Here is a 22,297-nt window from a genome sequence, read left to right on the forward strand (position 1 = left end):
TAGAAAGAGAAAGAAAGTTAGTGAGAGAAAAGACTTAGATAGAGAAAGAAGAGATAAAAAAAATTAGAAAGAGAAAAAAAAGATAAATATTAAAAAAAATTGGAGAGTATAAACATAAAAAAATTAGAAAGATAACAGGATATGAGAAAAAGGTAAAATGCCAAATAACATAAGCTAGTTGAGTTGATGAAGTAAGTAGAAAGAGAAAGATAGTGAGAGAAAAGAAATAATAAAATTAGAAGAGATAAATATTAACAAGAATTAGAGACAAATAAGAGATAAATACTAAAAAAAACTAGAAAGAAAGAAGAGATAAACATAAAAAAAATTAAAAAAATGAAAGATATAAATATGAAAAAAATATAATTAATTTTTATCGTGCTTAAATGTCTTATAATATGAATAGTTTTTGCTGTACTTAAAATGCCATATAACATAGATTAACGGTTATGTCGGCTAAATAACGCTAAAAATTGAAGGAAGAAGAAAAAAGAAAGAGGAAATTTCAAGAAAAACAACAAACACTGAAATTTGGGCGGTTCCGGCACATTGCTGAAATCTTGAGCCGAAGTGGATTGAAATGGTAAGCACGTGACGTCGGAGTCTTCGAGAGAATCTTAAACCTAGCAGACTCTTTCCTTTACGTCTCTTTCTCTCTCTAACCTCTTTTCTTAGCATCTCCAATCATAGGAACTTTGCAGTCAAAATTTCCACTAATATCAATAGAAAATTCCCCAACAATTAAAGCCCTTTATTTTTTGGTCGAAACTACAGTATTCGAGCAATTGGATAGCGCCAAACTAGCATAAAAAAAGCACCAGAAAGTATATTTTATTCTTTGTTGGCTAAATTAACAGTTGACGTGATAATTTCAGTGAGACCCCACAACGCAGAGGGGCATCTCTCTAAAGTCTAAACGTAAGCAGTTTTTTTCCTTGAAAACGAGGACGAGGCGTAGCATCTATCCTTTGGCGAGTTCCCAAGGCCCCAAGGTATGTTCCTCTGTTCTTTACTTTTGATATTCAATCAGAATTTATGTTCTCTTTATTAGATTCGCATATGTTTTCGAGATTGGGTTGTTTGGTTTTGAGTCTTTGTCACCTCATTTTGATTGATACTGGCAAGTTGTACTCTACGGTTCAGTCTTCTTCTATTTTTTTTTTAGATTTCATGATGGTTATGATTTATTCATTGATGGGTTTTTTCTCAAAATTTCAATGAATTTTTACGCTTTAGGTCTTGTTTCAGTGGCTTTTAGTAGATTTTATTGGCGTTGTTATGAATTTTGAAATGGGTTCTGGGGGCTTCATGTTTTTGGGAGTTGCTTGGTGACTTAATTCAGAACATTCTCGTTTTTCCTGGTTTTTGTGAGAATTGGGGCATATTGTTTTGATGATTTGGGCTTTTCTCTATCGTGTTCATTTACTACTGCAGTTTTCCTTCTTCATTTGAGATTAAATTACTCTCTTTCTAATAATGGAAATTAGGACTTGCACTTTCGTTTGGTTTTCTTGATTTAGTGCCTTTGGAATCAAATGGATTAAGTTTTCAGACTAAATTATTATTGGTCCGTCTTAGTTTTGAGCTTTGATGCATTTTTGGACTGAATTAGAAGGATTCTGATGTGGTTTCCATTGCGTTCTTGTAATTTTCATTTGGTTTTATACAGGGAATGCATCTTTTGATATAGATTGCGAATTCCAAGCTCATCAATTTATTCTAAATGGGATCAGAAGGACCACCAGTTGTGACCATCCATGTGACTGGGTTCAAGAAATTTCATGGGGTTGCCGAGAACCCAACTGAAACTATAGTCAGTAATTTGAAAGGTTTTGTAGCAAAAAAGGGTTTGCCCAGTGGTGTGGTTCTTGGCACTTGCAGTATACTTGAGACTGCTGGTCAAGGTGCTCTTGATGATCTCTATCGGGTCTTGGAGTCAGCCGTAGAAGGGCTTGTGACCGAATCTTCACCTGGAGCACGAATTATATGGGTCAGTTTCTTTTCTTTGATTGATTATGTGGGTCAATTATGATCTGAGTTTTTATCGATTGCTGTATTATTATCATGTTTTTGGTGAGTAGTCCATGTATTTATTTAGCGTCAATGATTAAGGATTTTCTTTCTTTTTGGTTGCATTTTGATGTGAGCATTTGGGATTTGGTACTCCTTGAGATCGATTGCCAAAAAATTGGGTAAACAATGTGGTAGAAACGATTTATTTGATTATTTATTTTCTTAAATTAAAATTTTGGGTTTGCAAATTGAAAATTGAATTGGATGCCTATTATTCACGATAGCGATCTTAAAGCAAAAAGTGATGAACTTGGTTTGAAATTGCTAGAATTGTTGGGTAAAGGATAGATAGATTGAATGTTTTTCTTAAGAGTGGTAACTTGTTACCTGCTTGGGGTAGAAATTCATTATCATTATCATTATCATCCGAGCCAGATGTGAACTATTTGGGTTCGGCTAAACAAATCATGTGCCAACCTTCCGTTCTATCAGTGGCTATAATGTCAATCAGACCATAAGTCATCATGTCTCTTTCTCACTTTTTCCATTCATGCCCTTTGGGGTCTTCCCTTTGCCCTTTTAGAGCCTTCCACTTGAACTAAATCACCCCTCCTAACCAATATTGTTTTAGGTCGCTGTTGCACATGACCAGACTTCTGAAGTGTATTCCCTAATTTTATTGCCAATTGAAACTGCCCCTAAGTTGTCTCGAATGTATTTATCCTGGATTCTATCTTTCCTTGTCATGCTGCTCATCCATCTCAACATTCTTATCTCAACCCGATTCGTTCTATGGATATGTTTTTTCTTGACCGCCCAACATATCGTTCCATAAAGCATGGTTGGTCTTACAACCATCCTATAGAACTTCTTCTTCAGTTTCATTGGGAAGATCACATAAGGCTCCATAAACACATCTCCACTTCGTCTACCCAACTCTAATTCTATGAGCAACATCTTTCTCAATCTCGCCTTTCTCATAGATTATTGATCATATAAAAAATAATCTCTTTTAGATACTTCTTGACCATCGATCTTTACTATTTCCTTGTTTTTGGGCTTGTTTGGGGCAGAATTACAAAGTACTTATTGTTGATGGCATGAAGAAGGTACATGCTATTTGATAGACTATGCTGAATCTATTCTTCATGTTGCTAGATATTCTTATGCAATTGATGGCTCTTTGGCAACTTGGGTTAATTTCTAGAGTTGAATTGCTGTTCTGCATATCTGCTAGAGTAAACTTGATCATTCTGATTACAAGAATTGAAATCACAGTTTTGTCATAAAAGCAAATCACGGACCGACTTTTGTTTTCTCGTCATCTTTTTGTGAAGGCAGTGCATATTATATGGTCCACTGGACTTTGGGAAAGCATGAGTTACTAAGGCCATGATCATGGCATGATGGTCAGTGATGAAGAGAAGGTGGGACCCACCACTTGGTCATTGCCTGCTTGTGTGTGGTCCAATGAACGAGGATTTTCTGAAGCCCATTGGACTATAATCAACTTCCACTTTTACGAAAACTATTGTGTGGCTACTGCATTATATGATTCAGAATGCTAAAGTTGCTTGGAATTGCTTTGAAGGCATTCTATATCACTCCTTTATCTTCTTGTTGGAATGGCAGGAAAATGTTTGAAGAATTCTACCCTGGAGTTTTATGAAATTTTAGTTGCTCACCAACTTGTTAGTTTTCAGTATGATGATTGTGACTCCCCAGTGATCACTTTCTGCCAGAACTATGTGAAGTATCGGTCTGAAAAGAACTTAAATTTTTACAATGTCATTGAATAAGGAAATTTTTACAATGTCATTGAATAAGACACTTGTTTGAGGTTGTAAAATCTGTGGAGTCTGTCTTTATTTTCTAAAAAATTATAAAGTTTTTGACTTTCTAAAAAAATTCTTAAGTTTTTAACTTTCTGTGGACATAAACTTGGTTTTCTTTGGTTTGCAGTATGCACAATGGATTTGCAGTTTTTGCTCTTTTTGAAGAACTATAGTCATCGTTTTTGAGATTATTTATTTCTAGCACAAAATTTTGTACTCCTAGACAATATTGTATGTCTCCCATGTGTAAGCTTAGTTGAGTGTGATCATCACCATATACTGGAGGCCACTTATTCTGCATACATTCATGCATGCCTTAGGGTTATCTGGCTAAGCTTCCCCTGTGCTCATAGCTTATAAGCTTTATCTCTCTTTGCTCTAAATGTTGTGTTTTGCCTATCAATCTCCATCAACTCTAATCTCTAGTTCTTACTTCAGAGTCATGTTTGCTTTTTTTGTTGTCTGTGTCTGTTGTTAGTTCCAAATTATCAAAATATGATTTTCAATTGGCAACACTGTCACAATAATCTAGTTAGTGAATGCATTTGTCTTATGTTTTACATGTATCAAAGGGATTATCGATCTTTTGACCTTTTTATAAAATACTTATTTCATTTGTCTCCTTCACACATCGCCTTGCTGCAAAAGTGCAACGCCTCTGCTTCTTTCCATCCAGTCTTTTTTGTCATTTTGTCCATTGCCCCACTTGATATCATCCAACAATTTTCAACACTGTGTCCATGTTACAGATTCTTGAGGCTAACAGCCCAAGCCTGCCTCCAATTACATATTTGTTTATTCTAGTTCTTCATCGGTACAAGTGGCTAATTGAGCCCATTCAAGCGATTACACTAGCTCCATAATTTCTTTTGTGATATGCACAAGTCAAAAAGACATCTTTTCATTTTGAGAGCTTCCTTTTTCTATTCATTGCTCTTTCCTTGAAGATTTTCATTCCCATGTTGAACCTTTCTCATGTTTTGGGCTTTCTTCCAATACCTGTCAGCAACAGGTAATGGAATATGTCGTGTCCTCATTGAGAACCATGTTCAAGGACTTAGTTTATCACATTGTTTATGATGTGTAATGTGGTTTGTAATAAGTTTTGTCAGGCTGCTTGTATTGATGCTTATCTGGTGACTATGGGCTTTTTCATCTTTCTTGTTACATTGCTCATATCATGGAAGAGTATGGCTAAAGAAATTGTCGCATATCATGGAAGAATATGACTAAAGAAATAGTCTCTGAGTCTAGTACTGAAGCCCAGTATGAATCTGTAAGACACGATTTTAGCAAGATTTTGTGGCTTTAAGCACAAGTTAAAGCTCCTGGAGTTTGATCAATGGCACTTATACCTGTTCATTACGGGTATGCCATCACCATTCAATTTGCTTAAAATGAAATTTCAGAACAGCTGAAGCTCATGAGGGTTGGTTGTCACAAAGAACTGTTTCTTGTTGGTGCCTAAGTGTTTCTTTTTGGTGCTTATCTGCTCCACATAGATTTATTTCTGAGTATCTTTTCAGGTCCATTACTAAATATTTGTATAGAGTTCGGTATAGCTTCTTGAATGGCACTTCTTCTTTATGACCTCTATTGTTCAGGTTTCGTTTTAGGAGCCATGCTAGGGGGGCACATAGTGGTTGGTTGTCACATAGTGGCTTACGTGCGTAGCACATAGAAATGAAATAGGCATTGACCTAAATATTATGGCAAATTTGCCATAGTTACATAGCATGCAATGTAATTGTACTTTGATATGCTATAAGTGTTCACTCAACTTATCACATCTTCTTACAATGGGAGATTGTCAGATTGCATAGATATGCAATGAGAATTGAGGAATTAAAAAGATTTCAAATAACAAAAGTAAGCAAACACAACTGAAAAAAAGGAAGAAAAAAAATGTTATAGAAATAATCAACATAGCACAGTTTCTTTGTTGTAATTAACGTTATCATGCAGCGAGCAAGCCCGGGTAGGCTCTTACTACACCAGTGGTGGGCCGCATTTAATTAAAAACTAATGTAATTGCCATATTTGGACTCTCATGCCTTGCTTTTCATGGCCCCCCACTCTCTGGTTGTATTATTCGTTAACACCCACCCTTCTTTTCCCTCCCCTCCCCTCGCCCTATTCTTCTTATTCTCCCCATTGTATTATGTGGCATGTCATTACTCTCTTCTCTGCAACGAAAAATGCATTCTCTGAATCCAAGATCAGAGGGGATGTTGCTGCTGCTGCCTCTCTCATCCTTGCCCTGATTCTCCACTGTAAATAAGGACCCAAATTGGACTCCTTTATTTTTGGTCGTACCATTTGTCTCTCATCTCTTGTCCCCAACTCATCTCTTTCCCCTTCTCTCTCTGATCCTCCCCTACCCTCTAGCACCTCTTCCACTCTTGCTAGACCACAGTCTCTCTCTTGAAATAAGCAATGACATCTCTCTCTCTCTCTCATCCCTCTACTGCAACATCCTCTCTCTCACCTCACCCTACTACAAAACTCTCTCTCTTAAGCTCACCCATCCCAAAGTTCACTCAATCTATTACTTGGAAAGCAGGTGCACTCATCCCCTCTCACCCTTACTCAATACCTCTTTACAACCATTCGCAATTCGAGAAAACTTGTTAGAACCTTCAAAATTGGTCTTGAAGTTGCAGGTCCGTTTGTTTGATAGACTTTGTTTTGGCTGGAATCTCTAGATGGTCCATTGAAGTTTTAGGGGTTTCTCTTTGTGAGTCAAATGTTTTGTTGGAATTTTATTTTATTTTTTTTACTGATATTTGGGGCACATTCTTCAAATGGGATGTTGTTGATATGGGTAATTTTTTTTTAAAACTGGAATCTTCATATAAGGAGTTCTAGTTGCAGGGCTTTTCATTTTGTGGCTTATATTTTTCATCAGAAATTCCTGAAAAATTTTCAAGAGGGTATTGAAATTAGAGAATGTCCCATTTTTTAATCAAATTTCTGGCCATGAGGAAAATATGGGTTCTCAGGAAACTGTATCTTTAGATAAACCATGAGCATTTTGGTGGTTTTTGCTTCGAGAGAATGGCTTTCAGGCTACAGTTTTCAGGTGGAAATTGGTGGTCCCAAATCTCTCTCTCTCTAAAGAGCCCCAAGAACCATAACAAGGTTTGAAAAAGAGCATAAGACATACACACAGAGAAGGAGAGGGATAGAGGTGTACTTTTTATGTGTACTTTTTATTACTTCACTTTTTCTCTTCAATGATATGGTCTTGTTAGGCTTTCAGAGAGTGTTAGAGGAAGAGTGAGTGTTAGAGGAAGAGTGAGTATGATGGAAATTATATTTAGTAGAGAAAGAGAGAGATGTTAGGAAGAAATGGTGTAAAAAGAGATGTTGGTGAGGATAGTAATGAGAGAATTAGCGAGAGAATGAGGAAAGAGAAAATGAAGGAGAGAAAACAATGTCGATATTCTATTTATAGTGTTTGGTAGTGGTAGTTATGGGTCGTTCGAATTTTGAACATCATTCCTTAGACACACACCTTTTCATCTAGGAGTGTCTTTTTGGCAGTTTGGATTTTAAAAACTCATAGTAACGGGATGCACCTTTTCAGAAGGCGTCTTTATGTGTATCTAGAGAGAGATTTTTTAGGAAACCAATCTCTCTCACGTATTTCTTTCTATGTCTTCTTTTTCATTTACTTTCCTACTTTTTCTCCCTGGAAATATCTCCCATTTATCTTTTTATGAGTTTTTTAAAACCTAAACTGCCAAAAAGACACCCCTAGATGAAAATGTGCGTATCTAAAGAACGATGTTCAAAATTCGAACACCCCCCAACTACTACTACTAAATGCTACAAGTAAAATATCGACATTGTTTTCTCTCCTTTATTTTCTCTTTCCTCCTTCTCTCTACTCTCACTAAATCTCTCATTACTATCCTTACCTTACCAACATCTCTTTTTACACCATTTTTTCCCAACATCTCTCTCTTTCTCTACTAATTACAATTTTCATCATGACTCACTCTTCTTCTCACACGCTCTGAAAGCCTAACGATACCATATCGTTGAAGAGAAAAAGTGAAGAATAAAAGGTACGCCTTTATCCCTCTCCTTCTCTGTCTGTATGTCGCTCTTTTTTTAACCCTTGGTTATGGGCGGGAAATTCTTGGGGCTCTTTAGAGAGAGAAAGAGTTGGGACCACCAATTTCCACCCCGAAACTGTAGCTTGAAAGCCACCCTCTCGGTCTGAAACCCACCCAAATGCTTCTAGTTTATCTAAAGATGCAGTTTCTTGAGAACCCATATTTTCGTCATGGCTAGAAATTTGACCCATAAAATGAGACCTTCTCTAATTTGAATACCCTCTTTAAAAATTTTGCTGGAATTTCTGATGAAAAATTTGAGCCACAAAATGAAAAGCCCTACAACTAGAACTCCTTATTTGAAGATTCCAGTTTTTTTAAAAAAAATTACCCATATCAACAACAACTCATTTGAAGAATGTGCCCAAATATTATTACAAAAATAAAATAAAATTTCAGCAAAACATTTGACCCACAAGAGAAACCACTGCAACTTCAATGGCCCATCTCAAGATTCCAGCCAAAAGCAAAGTCTGTCGAAAAAACGGACCTGCAACTTCAAGACCAATTTTGAAGGTTCTAATAAGTTTTCTCAAATAGCAAATGGTTTATGAGAGATATTGAGCAGGTGTGAGAGGGGTTGAGCGCACCTGCTTTTAGAACAGCCGAAGCTCTCGTGGTTTGGTTGTCAAAAATAATTGTTTTCTGTTGATGCTTATCTGCTCCACATACATTTATTTCTGAGTAGCTTTTCAGGTCCTTTACTAAACATTTATCTAGAGTTCAGTATAGTTTCTTGAATGACACTTCTTCTTTATGACCTCTATTGTTCAGGTTTCGGTTTAGGGGCCACGCTATGGGGGCATCTCTTCCACAAAAATCTACTTCAGAGCCTGTTGAGCTCTTTACTGAGGCATTTACTAGTGATTTGTTTTCCTCTCCAACCCCTAAAAACAAAACACATTGGCAACTGATTTGGCATGAGTTCTTAGTTTTCCGTCTCTTCTATCTTAATTTTTATCATATAACTTTACTTTAAACAGCTGCATTTGCTGGGTAGGGTGGTGGGGGATCAGGGGCATTGCTATATCTCTGTATCTATAATAATTGTTTAAATTCAGTTTGATCTGTTGTCAATTACATTTTTCTTCTCTTTTTTAAATGCATCCATAAAGGTACTGTGGTCATTTACTTCCCACTAACTTGTATATAAGAGATTTTGACGCTTATTATCATACAATGGAATGATTACCTACGCCACACAAGGCTTCTCCTATTTGCAAGTATAACTCAAGGCTGCTGGTACATATTTGGGAGGTAGTTATTCTTCTTATTTAGTGGTTTTTTTTCTTTCATTTCCGCTCAACTGTTTATTTGTTCTGGGTTTGCCAACCTTGATTGACTAGTGAAAAGAGAGTTCAATTGCTCGATATCTGAGTATTTTTCTGTAATGTTTTTTTTTTTTTTTTCTATAATGGTATGGCTTTTAGTTGCATTAGATTGTGGGAATCAAGGGGTGCGTCCCTCTCTTCCTAGTTCCAAAAAATCAGGTAGTTTTGTTTCTCATTAACTGAAGGCGATTTGTCTTAACATTCCTTTCACTGTGAACTTTTTTACTTTTCATGTTTCATGATGTGATCTCCTGTCTATTATTTAGTGGCTTGCCATCATTTTGTTGTTAGAATTTTCATCATTTTTTGCTTCAGCTTCATTTTGGAGTCAATAGTGGAGCTACAAAATTTGCAATAGAGAAGCAAGCAGTAAATGAAGCTACTTTCCGCTGTCCTGATCAGTTAGGATGGAAGCCTCAGGTTTTTGGTCTCATTTGTTATATTGTGTGTTTTCCTACAAGCTATGCTTGAGTAATCCAATTTAAAAAATATTAGAGATTTCACACTGTGTTGAACTTCAAAATCTGCTTTCTGCCAGAAACTCCCAATAATCACTGCCGATGGAGGCCTTTCACGAGCAAGGGAGGTAATCTCTTCCCCTCTCTCTCTCTCTATCTCTCTCTCTCTCTCTCTCTATATATATATATATATATATATATAGTGGTTTGATAGCTGTTTTGTGTTTTGTTGTGCATTCATAGACAAACATATGTATGGGTGTCAAAAACCATTGGCACATGCATAATGCATGAACATGCTTAATTGTTTGTTAAGTATATGGGGAATTTACACAAAAAACGTGCATATAATACATATATAATCTTAATAATGAAGAGAAAAGGCACTTCAACTATATTTCATGCTATTCTCTTACGCTTGTTTTGATAGTTCATATTGTTCTCTTAGTGGCTTATAAGACCAATAATTTATGTCAGAAAACTGTACAATGTCATCCTACTGTGTAATAATTTAATAAAGTTTCTTTGAAATGACGCATTGGAATGATTCCATACTATGTGTCACAATGATTTGATAATATGTATTATAGCTACTTTTGTTAAAATGCCCTTTAAGACCATTGTTCTAGATTTCTTTATATTTCTGTATCCTTTCGGAAATGCTTTTGTAAAATCAAACTTTTACATTCCTAAAATATCACTGGCTAAAATATTTTCTCCTTAAAGTTTCTCAATCTAAATTGTCCTCAAATGATCTAACTTGCCCGTTTTAGTAATTTTCCATAATCCCTTGGCTTCTATACCTTTCTAAGACCATTCAAATTTCCTTCAAAAATTTAGTTGCTTTTTGAATCATCTTCAACATTGGGGATTCCTGATCCCCAGAATTTTATGTTGCGCATGTAGAGGACATGGTGGCTCTTAACCACCTCTTCATGCACCCTGGATTTGGCAGATCAATCTGGAGGTGCATCTTGGACTTGTTCAATATTGGCTAGTACTTTTTCTAGATTAAAGCTTCTCTATTAGACTTTGGTCCTTAGATCGGGTAAGAGGTCTTCTTCCCATTCAGGCTTCTTACCATCTTATGGACAATTTGGGAACAGTGTGTATAGCAGTGAAAAGTGTGTAGCGGTGAGGACTTCAAAGGCCCTATGTTTATGATGGTGTCTCATCAAAAGAGAAACCTAGGACCAAACATACCAATATACACTAATGCCTAAGGTGCCTATGTCACCATGGTTTGAACTGATGTCAATACCGAACACTCCTATGTAAATATGAAATAATATAAATACAATATGTATAATATGATTAAATCACATTATTGTGCACTAAGATATGGTATATATATGCATTCAAAATGTTGAATATTTATTCACCATGTAAGCTATTATATGTGCATCTTCGATATGGAGGGATGCATATATCCATCTACATATCTTGAATTTCAGGGGATGCCATATTGTATCCCCATTCCTTGTATCCGTGCTCATATCCGTACTCATATCTGTGCATCCTGGTTCAGTACCTTGATGATCTCTTGGGCGCTTGTATAAGTTTGACTTTCAGGGGTTTAGAGCAAAAAGATCATGATTAGAGATTGGGGGAAATCTTCTCTAGGGCCCTATTATTCCTAGACCTACGATGCGCTAGAGTAGGCCAATTTAGGGGTTGTGAATGTAAACTTTGACTATAGCTTTTTGGGAAATCTTGGCCCATGTGGTACAGGTGGCTTATTTTAGGGAAGTAATGAATTTTTTTAAAGCGTTTTATGGCCCTTCGGCAGTATGTCACGCCACTTAGGCTGAGGCTAGATATTTGTTAATGGAGAGCAACATTGGCTTGATTCTTTTCGAGTTTGTTAATAATGGTACACAACTCATTGAGAGTGATTTGATGGTCAACATCATGAGGTACGAAGTGCAGATATGCTTGCTTTTTATTTTTTACTTTTTTCTTTTCTTTTTATACTTTTTTCTTTTCTTTTTACTTTTTTCTTTTCTTTTTTGTCTTTGATAGGTCAGTGAGTTTTCGTATTTTTTTTTAAAGGATCTTTGAGCTCAACAAGTCCGTGTCAAGTTACCTGTCATTATGTCCTTAGAGATGCTAATAAGTCCGTAGACTACTTGGCCATAGAAGTGATTCACTGTATGGTGCATAGTTACTAGGATCCCCTAACCAACAACAATTTTGCTCCTGAAATTCATCCTAGCGCTCCGGGAGAGGGATCGCAATTTTTTAATTTTTGGATCTCAATCCCCACTGATAGGGATCGCGACCCAAACTGTGTTGAATGTGAATAAGGGGGTGTTAGTCCACCATATTGTACACATTATACAATGCTAGTCTAGTGACTCTAGTCAAGAGCAACAAATACGAGATGTTGACCTGGCAGATTTGCTAGTGCACCACATTGGACCAGAATATATAATATTATTTAGCATGATGTAACATATAAATAGAATGATATAATGTAATATATCATAATCTAATTTCATATAAATAATAATTAAAATAATATTTTATAGTCTAATATCATTTAATAGACAATTGTCACCATTGAACTTGAAAAGGGGGTATGGAAAGGTTATATGTTGTATAAAGCTATCCAAGAACTATTCTAGTGAATCAAGTTAGAGCGAGATCCCCAAAAAATTGGGATCAAGATCTCCAAAAGTTGGGCTTTATATCTTTGAAATATGGATTGCATGGTTGATGCTCCCTACCATAGGGATCTTCTAGCCTTTCACGATCACCCCGCGTCCGATCCCCAAAGAACTCCTGATCATGCTTCTAATCCCAACAACTATGGTATGGTGTGGTCTTTTGGTGATATTTTCCATATTCTCCATCCATAAGTCTCTTTAACATCTACAATGTTATATATATATATATATATATATAAAGAATACACACAAACACACACACACACACACACACATATGCATATATACATATGTAGAAATTCTTGGGTCGTTATTTCTAGTTTGAGTGATGTATTTTTGTGTTCATAAGAGCATACTCTGGTTCACTAAACGAAATCTGGTTGTTTATTCAGAAGTTCTTGGTGAAGATGATGCTTTTTCATTGCAAACCCAGGACATATTATCTATTACCTTTTAATCAGGGCATTTCAACATTAAATAGATTATGAGAGAAAAACATTGCGTTGATGTAAATATGGAAAAAGTTTATATAAGGTGTCAACCTTATACTGTACAAGTAAGGTCCACCTTAGAAACCCATGGGGAAAGGTTGTTTCTTCACTAGGAAACTCGCAAATTGATCATCTCGACATTGATATGTATGGATATAAAAGAAAACGTGAATTTCAAGCATTAAAAATAGTACATCTTATAACACATTGTCCATACCGTCCATTGTCAAGATCTTAAAGTATTCATAGATCTGCTAGATCTACAACATTCTTGGAGCTTTCAATTTCATAATAGGGGTCAAATAGATTTTTCGGTCATCACAAGAGTTTCGGTATCAAAAATACACTTTTAACAAGATTTTCAGGTGCACCTTACCGTGATTGTTTAGGGTTGACACCTTATACAAACCTTACCCATTAAATATTACTCTTGTGGAGATTTTAAGGCTTTGAGATATTTGGAGTTTTGTCACTAGACATGATTAAAGTATTGTTGCAATGGAATTGTTTTAAGACCGTATATGTTTCCTAGGAAGAGTGAAGCCGGAAGTTGAAGTGGATCGAGATTCATTTGGTTTACAATAAGGAGGGAAAAAATTGATCTGCAGGACAAAAATTGGTATTAAAACTTTCTAATGGATTCACAAACCCCCAAAAGATTAAGGGGTTTACCATGACTATCACTGACTTCCACAGCACCAGGACGGCTATATTCCCTTCCTTGACAACATAGTTTGCAAAACAGTGTTGAAGGCATGGTTTTTTGAAAACAACGAAGTTCTTTTGAAAAATGATTAGAGCTTTGCTATCTTCAAAAATTGGTGGAAAAAATATATACTTCTGGATAAAACATTTAGAATGTATATATTTGTTTTCCAAAAAACTCTTTCAATAGCAATTGGTTAACAGTTTGCTTTTTGCAGAATTTTTTTATCGACGGTGCATCGTAGATTTGTGTAATTTTCCTAGGAAACTCGAAGTAATCATTTGCAGAGATAATTCTTTTTCTTTTCTTTTTCTTTGGCAGCTCAGCGGTAGAATGGAACTTGGGACCTAGTGTTGCAGTTGTCAATAACTAACCGTTTAAGCACAAGCTAGTGCTTGCAAAGATAATCTTATTTAATCCAACATATTAAAAGGAAAGGAATTTTGGTCTTCTGCAATGAAAACTTGTTTTCAAAGACTGCTACAGCTGATTTTGAAGAGGGGTTTCAAAATTTCGTAGTTGCATAGATTAATATCGTAAATATATGGTTGCATGAATTAATTTATCCAAACAAATGATGAAAAAATGTATCGAAGTAAATTTGTGTATCTAATTTTCCCCAAGAATCTCCTCCTTTCTAATTAGTTTACCCAAAATTTTGATGATAGAGGTTGCAAAGGGAGGGCCAATGGCACATACTTCAAAAGCTTGGTCTAGTTGGACTTTAAGAGTGCTCTGCATGCTGCTATACATGGGGCATCTTGTTAGGATCTCATGAATAAAGTCCCAGCTGGAGTGGGACTCATGGGTTGATTAGTTAATTTTGTTAATTTGACTTGTTATTTGTTGTTATCTTAAGATTAGGTTGTTGTTTTGGTATTGTCTTAAAGATTAAGTTGTTATAGCGACCCCTCCATATATTTAAGTTGCTAAGGAATAATGAAACGATATGCGTGGATTTTAGTTTAGCTTATCAGTGCATTAGACACATTAGGAGTTAGATCCCACCAAAGAGGATCAAATGGTTTTTTCTACGGTCTTGCCCAGTGGCATTGTACCATTCAGAGCATCCAACTTGGGTATTAACCAAAGGGGGTCAGAAGCCTCAGTATATGCGAGGGATGGAAGAAAATTGGAAAAGTTTGAGGGAGAAGTGCAGCAACACTCAATGCTGCTATGCGAGATGCACGAGGCCCTCTCCACCATGAGTCTACACTATGAGCGGATAGCATATTCAATGCTAAAAGGTGATGCAGGCCAATCAATCAATCAAAGTGGAAGGACTAAGACAAATGTGTTAAATGGAGGAATGTGACGACCCGGAGAGGGTAGAACCTTGATCCAAGCCCGATGCACCCGTTTGGATTTTCCAAGGTTAGTGGTGATGATCCAACCGGTTGGATCTGTCGTGCAGAGAAGTTCTTCAAATTCCAGAACACGCTAGAGGAACAAAAAGTTCTCTTGGCATCCTTCCACAGGGATAGAGATGTAGTTCAATGGTACCAGTGGTATGAAAAGACACAAACAGCACTAACATGGGCAGATTCAGTTAAAGCTCTTTGTGTCCGTTTCGATCCCATAAGATATGAAGATTTAGATGCAACTCTCTCCAAATTAAGTAGACAGGAACAGAGCGAGAATGTCAAACTAATTGCAAGCGGCTGGCAGATCGAGTGAACAAAAGGACAAAAAAGGCTTTGATTGGCTCCTTTATTGGGGGCCTAAAGGAAGAAGTGCGATTGAGGTACAGATGGTCCGGCCCACAATCTTGATAGCCATAATCGACCTTGTGCATATGCAAGAAGGAAAACTACAATGCATTAGCCACATAGGAAAAAACCAGTTCAACTGGCAGAAAGCTACTGTAACCTTGTCGACGACTTCTAAGACTGGAAACCCTATGATTATGAAACTAACCTGGCCGAGATGAAGGAGCATTGCGATAGGGGCCTCCGCTGTAATTGCGAAGAGAAGTTTTTGCCAGACCACATACTAGGTCTCAGTAGCTATTTAAGTTAGGTGCCGACTAGGGGACGGATGGTTAGGCTGGGTAAGGTGTGTGTCCTTCCTAGATTTCCCACCTTAAGGACAAGGTTGATTTGAAGAGGCTGGGAAGTTAGGATCTCATGAATAAAAACCCAGCTGAACTGGGACAAGTGGGTTTGATTAGTTATTACTTTTCTAGTTTGTCTTGTTATATCTTATTATCTTAAAATTCATTTGTGGTTTAGGTGGTTGTTATGTTGTTATCTTAAAGATTAGGTTATTATAGAGACCCCTCTATGTATTTTAGTCGCTAAAGAATAATTAAACGGTATTTGTGGATTTTACTTTAACTTTCAATGCATTGTATGCACTAGGAGGTAGATCCCCCTCTAAGAAAATCAAACAATCTGTATACAGTCTTACCTTGGCAGGATCGTATCATTTGGTATCAAAACATCCAACTTGCGTATGCCCAAAGGGGTTTATAAGCCTCAATATGTTCGAGGGATGGAAGAAAAAATTGAAAAAGCTCGAGGGAGAAGTGCAACAACACTTGGGACCGTGTATGGAAACTTTGATCCTCTTCATGGGGGATCTGCCTCCTAGTGCGTACAATACATTAGTAAGTTAAAATAAATCCACACCTTGTTTCTTATTCCTTACTCCTTAGTAACTTAAATATATAGAGGGTTCTCCATAACAACCTAATCTTTAAGATAACAACAAAACAATAAACAAATCTTGCAATAATAAGAGATAACAAAATAATAACTAATCAGCTCACACCGACATGTCCCGCTCAAGCTGGGACTTTGTTCATAAGATCCTAATATTTGACCCTCCTTCAAATCAACCTTGTCCTCAAGGTTGGAAATCTAGGAAGGCCCCTCCACACTTTGCCTTACCTAATCATCCACCCCTAAGTTGGCATCACCATCCAACATAAACAGTTACTGGGGCTACACATGTGGCCCGACGAGAACTTTTCAATACAATTATACCCGAGGCCGCTGCCTTTAGTTTCTTAATTGCAGGGTTTCCATCTTAGAAGCCATTAGTAAGGGTACAGTAGCCTCCTGCCAATTGACTTGAGTTTTTCCTATGAGGCGAAGGCGTCGTAGTTTTCTTCTCGTGCAAGGCCAATTGTGGCCGTCAAGGTTGTGGGCTAGCAAATACTCGTTCCCAATTTCTTCCACTAAGCCCTCGATATAGGAGCTGATCAAAGCCTTTTCTATTCACCTGTTTGCCATCTACTCGAAATTAATTTGATATTCCCAACTATTCCTGCCTATCTTAATATAGAGATGGCTACATCGAAATATTCATATTTGTGGAACCGAAACAGGTACGAAGAGCTTTAACTAGATATGCCAATTTTAGTGTTGTTTGCCCCTTTTCATACTACTGGTACTATTGATCTCCATCTCCCTCCATGTGGAAGGATGCTAAGAGAACCTTTTGTTCCTCTGACGTGTTCTGGAATTTGAAGAACTGCTCTACACAATAGATCCACCCAGTAGGATCATCACCACTAAACTTTGAAACAATCTAAACGGGTTTATTGGGCTTGGATCAGAGTTCTACCCTCTATGGTGTGACACATTCCTCCATTTAATATATTTGCCTTGGTCCTCGGACTTCGATTGATCGACTGGCATGCATCATCTTTTAGCATTGAAGATGCTAGCCGCTCATATTGAAGACTTATTGGGGAGAGGACCTCACTTATCTTGCGCAACAGCTCCAAGTGTTGCTGCTCTTCTCCCTCGAGCTTTTCCAATTTGTCTTCCATCCCTTGCGTGTACTGAGACTTTCACCCCCCTCAAGCTCGATTCTCTAAGACCAAATAGTACAATCCCTATAGGTAAGACCATACACAGAAAGTTTAATCCTCTTCAATGAGGATCTACCTCCTAGTGCATACAATGCATAAATAAGTTAAAGTAAAATCTCCACCCACTATTTCATTATTCCTTAACAACTTAAACATATTGAGGTCTCTAAAACAACCTAATTTTTAAGATAACAAAACAACAAACTGATCGATAACAAGAGATAACTAGTCAAACTAACAAAATCGTAACTAATCAAACACATGTCCCACTCTAGCTGGGACTTTGTTTACTAGATTCTGACATATCTCACTCACCTAAATGTGTTAGTTAAATTGCATATTACCAAGAAACAAAAGATTTGTTTCAGAAAAAAGGCTATTGTGGATTGATGTTTTAAGTTTTATTTTGTTGAAGCTTTTATGTAACACATCCGCCCATCCACTGTATTTGCTTTTTTTTTTTTTTTTTCAGAAAAACCATACTATTTCCTAGTTTTTTACTTACCACAAGTTTTTGGTACTTCGGTTTTTCTAGTCCCTTTTCTGGATTGAGAGTTTCTGTCTTTTTTCACTACCATTCTATTGTTAAACTTATTGCAAACTATGGTTGATAAAGGAGGAATCTAATAGATAGGAGGCGAGAAGTGTTTAGAAGTTGAGGAAGAATTGAAGCCCCTTATGAGTGCTTATAATGATTCCAAATGAGGGAAATTGGAAGCTTTTGCTTGTTACTGTTTCTCCTGATTCAACTCCCATAAAGGGGCACAATGATTTACATCATGTACTTCCTCTATATTAGTTTCAGGCTGGTCATCAGTTGGCCCATTTCCCTTTCTGCCCTCTCTTGATAGGTCTCATCACTATTTCTTTTTGGTTTTTTTTGTTTTTTAACCTTTAGCATTGTCTTTACCTGTAGTTCCAAAATTTTAAATCTTGCCTTAAACTGAGTAGTTAGTTCCTGAATATGTGAAAGTTAGTAATTTCTCCTAGTGTAGCCGATATTTATATTTACCACTAACAGATTTGGCTACTCTATTCATCATGTTGGGGCTTGGCCCATTCTAAAACTTTGTTGCAGTTTAGGTGTATTGCCATATTCTTTTCACTGTTAGACTGAACTAGTGAAGTTCCTCACTTGTCTATTTGGAGCAGTGTTCCAAAATTCGCTGATGCGGATTGGGAATCACCAGTGATCTGCCGATTCTCGGTTGTTATCTGTGGTTTTTTAAGGTTATATGTCATAACATGGATATCATACGACAGAGGGGCCAAAGGGATAACTTGGTAGCGTGTTCAGCTTTCCGGCTACACCTTAGAGGTTCAAACCTCACAGGGTACAACATTTTCTTTTTAAAAGTGTTGAACATTAAATAAGATATATGTAACAAGTGTAAGAAAATATATCAAAAACACTTAAAAGGTTTATTTGGTAGGGCCTCCTCTTGTTTGTTCAAACCTCAAGTGCATTAATTCTCTTTAAACGAGAAATTAAAAGAACAGTCCATTTTTGTTTTTGAATTTTAAAAATAGTCCTACATATTTTATATTTTACACTCAAATCCCACCTTTTTATAATAATAATATTGTAATATAATTTTATTCTTTTTTCGACATGTTGATTAAGCTCAAAATTTGGGGCCTACACTTCTCACCATGATGCACTAGTAAAAAATCTTTAAAAATAGAATTAAATTAAATAAAATGGCCAAAATACCCCTACAAATTTCAAAATTTTTGCGTTATCTTGTTTATTTAATTTATTTTAAATATGTTTTGGTATTATTTACAAATATGAGATGTTGAGAGGTATCAACTCTTAAATTTGAGCTTTATCTGATGCATAGAAAAGGAAATAAAATTAATTTACAATATGCATTCTAAAATAGTGGGACTTAAACATAGAACATAAATATACAAGAATATTTGTAAATTTTGATAATAAATTTAGATTTTTCCCCATAAGTTTCCCTTTCTTAAAAAATGAAAGATTGTTATTTGTCTTAAAAGAAAAATCATGTTTTAAATGCAAAAAAGCTATCCGGACATCACGGATTGAGTGGGGGATCAAAGTCCTCCCACGAAACTAAGGGCCTTCATTTGTCTTAGAATGCAAGCATTAAAATGTACATTTGATAATTGAAAATTTTTTTAATATAAAATCTACCGGATCCGGCTGATCCAGCCAATTGGGATTGAGATCCATGGGTGGGGGGATCCATGGGTGGGCAATCTGCCCTACCAATCCGTTTTTTAAAACACTGATTTGGAGTATGGGGTGTGATGTCGGACAAAGATTACCTTTTCTGAATCTGACTGAATTTATAGCTAGAGCATATGAGAGCTCTGATTGAACCTGAAATGGAGATATGCAGTAGGATAGAAAGAAGCACAATTTGATTTCTTTTGACTTGTAAGTTGCACCAAGATACAATTCACATGCAGGAGCATCTGGACTTCCATTTGGAATCATCTAACTAGCTTAACTACAGTACTGTAAAAACTTATAGGATGGTCACCCAAGAGCATAGTAGCTCTAGATTGGAGCTACATAGAGAGGCTAGGCTTAGCTTGTTTGGGCTTCTGGGGACAAACTTCAATGGTTCGAACCCCAAAACTCCCTCATGAAAACTGATATGTCCAAACTAAGCCAAATCCTAAGGGACTCAAAAACAGGAAGGCTAGGTCAGCTTGTTTGGTCTTTTGGGGACAACCTTCCAGTTACAAACCCTCGACTGCCCTATATGTCTAACTGAGCTGTATATAGGTTCATTGACAGGCCCAAGAGACACATTCTTGCTGTATATAAGTTCATGTAAAAGTTGTCTTTGCCATATGATAAACAAATGACTAACCTATTCTTAGCTGATAATAGGACTGCATCAGAGCACTTTTTAGTCGTTCCAAATGCACATAGTTTCTAAAATTATTGAAAAAAAATGCATATAGTTTTTGGATTTGGTGCATTGTGCCTCTGCCATTCTGTCTCCTTACGGGTGAATTGCTGACTTGATGACTGCTGATTCTAAGCATCATATTTTACCAAATTCCAGATTTGAGTTTTCAAATGTGAAATGTGGTTTCTTTCCCATATGATTGTCTCTTCATCATCCAGATTTTACTTCTTTACTATATGTATTTTCATGTGGTGCCTTTGCATATTTGTTTCACAACTGTATAGCTGATATTTAACTATCTTGATCGGAAGACATACCCTATATAGTCCAATCGACTTTGGTAAAGCACAATCAGTTGGGAGTCGTGACCATGAAATGATGATCGGTGGTAGAGAGAGACTGGGACCCATCAGAACCAGAACTGACCCCTTTAATGATCTCACTCTGTCCTCTGTTCCTTACCATTTCATCCGACGGTCATGACCCCAATTGTCCAATTTTTGCATGGTTCATTGGGCTATAATTGGCTACTTTCCCTATTTCAATTTCGGTTGTGATTGTCCATTGAACTATAGTATTATTTTCTATGATTCTCAAAGGGATTTGCAACCATTGCTTACAGGCTACTCTTCCTGTTGGTGAGATAACAAAAAATTTGACAAAGAGAGGTTATGACGTGATTCCATCCGATGATGCTGGTCGTTTTGTTTGCAATTATGTTTACTACCATTCCCTCCGATTTTCGGAGCTGCATGGTACTAAGTCTTTATTTGTACATGTCCCTCTCTTCTCAAGGATAGATGAAGAGACCCAGATGCAATTTGCTGCTTCAGTCTTGGAGGTTGTAGCATCCTCATATTAAGCTGAAATTGTTTACACTATCGATGTTGTCATTGTGTCTATCTTTAGGAACTTGATACTCTGGTTATTATTTGTCAATGCACTAAGATGAATGTTCGTTCGGCATTGAATGTATGTATGGATGCATGTATGCTTGGGACCCAACGATGTAAATATATCGGAAGTTGCATTGTATGAGACATGGTGTTGATTGTCATGCAGTTGGGATTTATATAGTCGATGCCATTGTGGTTTCTAAATAAAGGATCGATATGGTTGGCCTTTATATTTGATTCCATTTTCTAAGAGTTTTCTCAACATTTGATCTCACGCCCTCGCCTTCCGGAGGACCTAAAGTATAATTCAGTGAGAGGGAGAGGACATGTTTTTGTGGGCATGAATAATATATCTGTGGGGTTTTTATGCAGCCTCAGTTGCATGCTGCTGCAGGTGTTGTTGATGATGAAATGGATAGCTCCATGCTGCTGCAGGCATTGTCGATGGAAATGGATAACTCCAAGGGATGTTATGGGATTCTCTACAGAGAGAGAATTTATCTTTTGTAGACGGAGGGCACAATGACTAGTTGTAAGAGTGTCATTGAATAGACAAAGTTTTTTTTTAAAAAAAATCGGACTTTGTGATTCATTCCAACCATCTAATTTGACATCAAATGAGTAGGAATGATTGTGACCTCCATGTACAAAAGATGAATGGTCTCTTTGTAGACAATCTCAAAATTTATAGTGTCCATGTAATTTGGATGTTGGAAGGGTAAATAAGCAGTCCATATTGAATATGGGCTAGTCTGAAGGTCACAATTAATTTGATTTTATTGTTTATTTTTATTTATAAATTCAATACTTGCATATTTACATAGTCACAATAAAATAGAAGAAACAACTCAAAAACATGACCAAATACCCCTAAACATTTGGGGTATTTTAGTCGAATTTTTTTTTGAAATTTTTTTTTACTACACCTCAGTAAGATGCATGGACGTTCTAATTTTCATGTAAAAATAATTTGTGATATGAAAATAAAAAATAAAAAATAAATATGTGGTCCTGGGCCCAACTGCAATCTCGACCCCTGAGGGTGCTTGTCCAGGGTCCA

The 22,297-nt window shown here is 36.5% G+C and overlaps 1 protein-coding gene across 2 annotated transcripts; it reads left to right on the forward strand.

Annotated features, from left to right (window-relative positions):
* The first annotated feature begins 855 nt into the window (after window positions 1-855).
* On the forward strand, window positions 856-21,987 carry LOC18431404 (uncharacterized). 2 transcript variants are annotated; one of them, XM_088858683.1, is made up of 5 exons: window positions 856-992; window positions 1,670-1,990; window positions 9,619-9,723; window positions 9,842-9,889; window positions 21,632-21,987. In XM_088858683.1, the coding sequence occupies exons 2-5, from the start codon at window positions 1,724-1,726 to the stop codon at window positions 21,761-21,763; spliced, it is 552 nt and encodes a 183-aa protein (XP_088714809.1). In that variant the 5' UTR covers window positions 856-992; window positions 1,670-1,723; the 3' UTR covers window positions 21,764-21,987. The 2 variants fall into 2 exon arrangements, with proteins under 2 accessions (XP_088714809.1, XP_011622269.1); XM_011623967.3 differs by lacking the exon at window positions 21,632-21,987 and adding an exon at window positions 20,964-21,467.
* Window positions 21,988-22,297: the final 310 nt, after the last annotated feature.

Source organism: Amborella trichopoda, chromosome 2 (genome assembly GCF_054954075.1).
Source record: "Amborella trichopoda isolate Santa Cruz 75 chromosome 2, AtrichopodaSantaCruz75HAP2 v2.0, whole genome shotgun sequence".
NCBI lineage: Eukaryota > Viridiplantae > Streptophyta > Magnoliopsida > Amborellales > Amborellaceae > Amborella > Amborella trichopoda.

Coding starts and splice junctions, on each gene's coding strand:
- LOC18431404 (XM_011623967.3), top strand. CDS start 1,724: ATGGGATCAGAAGGACCACCAGTTGTGACCATCCATGTGACTGGGTTC. Junction 9,724..9,841: donor AGTTAGGATGGAAGCCTCAG/GTTTTTGGTCTC, acceptor GCTTTCTGCCAG/AAACTCCCAATAATCACTGC. Junction 9,890..20,963: donor GCCTTTCACGAGCAAGGGAG/GTAATCTCTTCC, acceptor CATTGCTTACAG/GCTACTCTTCCTGTTGGTGA.